This window comes from Zea mays, chromosome 1 (genome assembly GCF_902167145.1).
Source record: "Zea mays cultivar B73 chromosome 1, Zm-B73-REFERENCE-NAM-5.0, whole genome shotgun sequence".
Classification (NCBI taxonomy): domain Eukaryota; kingdom Viridiplantae; phylum Streptophyta; class Magnoliopsida; order Poales; family Poaceae; genus Zea; species Zea mays.
The window spans coordinates 268,423,326-268,427,152 of record NC_050096.1 but is presented as its reverse complement, the minus strand read 5'-3'; the positions used below and the strand labels follow the sequence as shown (position 1 = coordinate 268,427,152).

Genomic DNA, 3,827 nt, shown 5'->3' with positions numbered 1-3,827 from the left:
ATTTTTATAATATATACACAAATTCTTATGCACAATCACCACCTTAAATTTGCTCTAGCTATCCATACAAAGGACTTTTATAAGCCGCAGACTAAAATAAACGAAGGCACTACTACAACTTTTATGACTGCGGTGCATAACGAAGCACCAGTACTACTGCCCTAGCTCTGCATCTCGAAAAATAAAACCTCTAAACTTTAAACAAATATATACAAAAACATATTAATTTTATAATATATAATAAATATGCTAGGTTGAGTACATAATATATTTTTATAACATGTTTATTTGAAAATATAAACATCGATATTACACTTTATATTTTAAATTGACTTGTCGTAAAGCAAGATATGTATTTATTTTAAAACCTAAAAAGTATTATAATATTCGCTTTTCTTCGTTCACACATTGCAGCCGCTAGAAGCAGTGAGCAATCCCAGTATACTTCTCCCTCACCGCCCACCGACCTAATCCCCTCCTCCACTTTCCCCACCGCGAAGCCATGTCGGAGCACCCCGCGTCCCGCAGCTCCGTAGGAAGCCGCAGCTCCGCGCTGCCCCCTCACCAGCAGCGCCTTACGCCTGCGCCCGACCCGCTCGCCTCCGTCTGGATCCGCCGCCTCCACCTCTCCCCCAACCCGCCGCCGCCGCCGCGGCCCCCACCCCTGCACATCCGCGCGCCGCCGCCTGCACATCAGGATGCCATCTCCACCGACGAGTCCCACACGACGCCTCCGCCGCCGCCGCTCACGCTGCGCGGCACCGGGTTCGGCCCCTTCCGCTGGAGCCCGCGCCCGTTGCTGGGGGCGCCGGCCGGCGCATGGGACGCCGCCGCCGCCGCTTCCGTTGGGGTGGCTCCTGGCGGTAGTGCCGTCGGCGGCGACCAAACGATGCTGTCGCCGTTCTTCCGTCTCCCAGCGCCGCTGCCGTCAGTCGTGGATTTTGAGGAGGCCATGCCTTTGAGGCCGTTGATCGGGCTCGGAAGCCACAGCGGCAGTGGTGGGTTTCCTGGACTGTCACGACAGATGGTCGGCGGCGGCGACCCCTGTGACGGCTGGCTGTCGTCCAGAGTTGCAGGTATCTAGTAATTGATTTCGGTTCTGTCCTTGATGCGTACAACTATGCAACTTCAAACCTATTAAAAAACTGCAAATTCTTCTGTTAAAGTAAATTTGCATATCGTTTTGGCAAACTTTCAGTTTCAGCCACCTCCTTCATTCGTACTGTTTTTAGTCTTCTACTTCAAATAATCAATGGCTCTGGTTTCCACACCACCATGCAACCTCTGAATTGATCAAGTGCATAATAACTTTCAAGAATTGGATCCTTGACAGTGCTATGGTGACATGTTTTCTTGTCACAATACGACTATTTCCTTTTTATCTTCATAGTTAATGTAGCGGAGTTAGTGACTACTGGGAATACTATGTGAACTACATGTATCCATTTCTTTACTTTCCAATAATTCTTGAGAATTCTTGCACTTTTCTCTAGATACATGCTTATATAGAGAAATAGAGAGGTACGGATACATCTATACAACTCTGTTAAGAACCTAATGTGGGCGCTTGGTGCTACCACGACTTCACCCTCCACACTGATACTCTGGGCCCACCCCACGCGTCCCGCCTCGGCGCCGTGCCCTATAGGCCCCATGCCCAGCGCCCACGCAACGCTCTCTCAGCTACTGCCCTATGGACCCTCGCGCCCGCGTAGCCAGCTACTGCTCCTGCCTAGCACCCGACCCCGCCCACGCAGCTACCACACCACGCAAAAAATAGTGCAGAGCGAGTACTCGAACCCACGCCCCCTTCTTTAGAAATTTGGGGCTAACCACCAGACCACATGTAACTTAGTGTTTAAAAATAAACGATAATTATATTTAAATAAATATCTCAATACCTATTTATATGATATATAACAACCGTAGCAAAGCACGGGCAACTGTCTAGTGACAACATAGATATGGTAACCTGCAACAAAATTAATTTGCACATCATTTTTCACTGTTGTTATCCAGTTGAGCATCAGAGACCTCAGAGGCTCAGACGCAGGAAGTCTTAATATCTCACTGAATCTAATAAATCTTGTGGTGACAAAATTTCTGTTTGTGTAGGTGCTGCATATCCTGGCCATGCTTTGGACATGGTTCCCACAAGAACCCTTAATGTAAGGGTTTCAACTTCATTTCTTATTACGTCACAACATTTATTTTTATGGGTGATGCTTCATTCATTGCAGGTTATTAGGGGGTACTTCACATCTCATAACAACAAAATAAATAATCCCCAATGTCATTTGGAGCCTGAATACTGTAGAACCTGCTTAATCAATTTAACAAAAATATGAGAAAGATCTTGGTCGAAACATAATTTTCCGTAGTAAAACAACTAATTTTGACAGTCCATAACTTAAAGCAAATAAAATAAAATATCTTAATGTACTTTCTAGGCATTGGTTTTCCTAGATATGTTATAAGAAGCGCTAGCCACCAGTGACTGTAGAGACTTAATTGTTGTTGCACGATCTGGTTACCAATTCCTCTTTGCTGAATCACATATGGTGTATTTAGTTTGAGGAATGGGGCATCCATCATCTTCTCACTCCTCACATTTTTGTTTGCTATGGGGATTGGAATGGTTATCTATGATCATTCACCTCATCCTTGCAATCACATGAGCTTCCACTAAAGCCCATGTGATATAATGATGAACACCTCATACCAATCTAGATGAGATGTTTTCTCAAACAAAACACCTTGATCGCTTCATGATTAGCTACATAAAAATGGATATAGAAATTTATCATAATAATACATCTTGTATATTTGTATAACTGGCCTGTTTGGGTGGAAGGGTATTTTGGTATGAAAACACCCACATTGTACTGCTGAGAATGACTAGCTGATAGAGAAACCTGGCTGCCATGAACTAACCGTTAACATGGCAGCATTTCTTCACTAAACACTGGCCTGCCATTCCTTGCAGGATCTGCGTGACAGACAGCATGGCGCAATACCAGCACAACCAAATCTCGCAAGGCATGATCCTAGCTCTAGCAGCCAACGTGATGAACCTTTCTCATACTGGAACATGGGGAGGTTCCGAAGAAATACTGCAACTTCGTCGGTCACACCTTTGGGTGCCGCTCCTGCCAATTTCGGCACGAAGAGGAACGCTGACTCGAACGATTTCCTCCCTCTGAAGCTCAGGAAACTAAGCGGGGCTATTTAGTGGCTGATTTATGAAAAATATCTGGCCGACCGTTTTTTGATATGCATAAGAAGCACAAGTATGCTGTTACCTGAAACAGCATGCAGTAATACTTAACCACGTTAGGGCTTCAGAAGGCTGGAGATGGACGCATTTGGTGGTGGCAACCATTGTAAATTGTACGTTTGCTCCCAAATCGTTGCATTTGGCATCCTCTGACCCACTGGCCTGCATGTTTGTATATTTTTTGTGTGATATACGGGGAGATGTCTTGTGCCACGTTTCCTCCGTGGCGTGTACATTCAAACAAATTGGCATCAAACATGTAGTAATTTTCGTTCTATGGAATTGTACGTTTTCTGTTTGCCCCCAAACCCAAACCTTGTGATTGCAGTTGCAATCCAAACCTTACAATTCTTTTTCACCCTGAAGTTGCAGCCTTGCAGGTGCTGCGATGAAGCCATGCTGTAGCTGTGGTGCAACTGTGTGATATCAATTTGCCAAGTTTAACAAGTGTGTAACCTATTCCATAACCATGGCTGAACCGCTGAAGGGATGCAAGTCTGGTATACGTAGTTCTAGTTTACCGCCTCAGTCGACCCAGTGGCCCAGAGAA

General features: G+C 45.3%; 1 protein-coding gene across 2 annotated transcripts; it reads left to right on the top strand.

Moving 5' to 3' along the window:
* Positions 1–410: 410 nt before the first annotated feature.
* On the top strand, positions 411–3,582 carry LOC100194269 (uncharacterized). Of its 2 annotated transcripts, NM_001139308.2 has the most exons (3): positions 423–1,076; positions 2,116–2,168; positions 2,987–3,582. In NM_001139308.2, the coding sequence occupies exons 1-3, from the start codon at positions 503–505 to the stop codon at positions 3,230–3,232; spliced, it is 873 nt and encodes a 290-aa protein (NP_001132780.2). In that variant the 5' UTR covers positions 423–502; the 3' UTR covers positions 3,233–3,582. The 2 variants fall into 2 exon arrangements, with proteins under 2 accessions (XP_035819976.1, NP_001132780.2); XM_035964083.1 differs by lacking the exon at positions 2,116–2,168 and having other exon boundaries at positions 411–1,076; positions 2,987–3,576.
* The last annotated feature ends 245 nt before the right edge of the window (positions 3,583–3,827 follow it).

Excerpts from the sequence above, each read along its gene's own strand:
- LOC100194269 (NM_001139308.2), top strand. The coding sequence starts at position 503 with ATGTCGGAGCACCCCGCGTCCCGCAGCTCCGTAGGAAGCCGCAGCTCC. Across the intron at positions 1,077-2,115 it reads GCTGTCGTCCAGAGTTGCAG|GTGCTGCATATCCTGGCCAT; the intron begins GTATCTAGTAAT and ends CTGTTTGTGTAG. Across the intron at positions 2,169-2,986 it reads TTCCCACAAGAACCCTTAAT|GATCTGCGTGACAGACAGCA; the intron begins GTAAGGGTTTCA and ends CATTCCTTGCAG.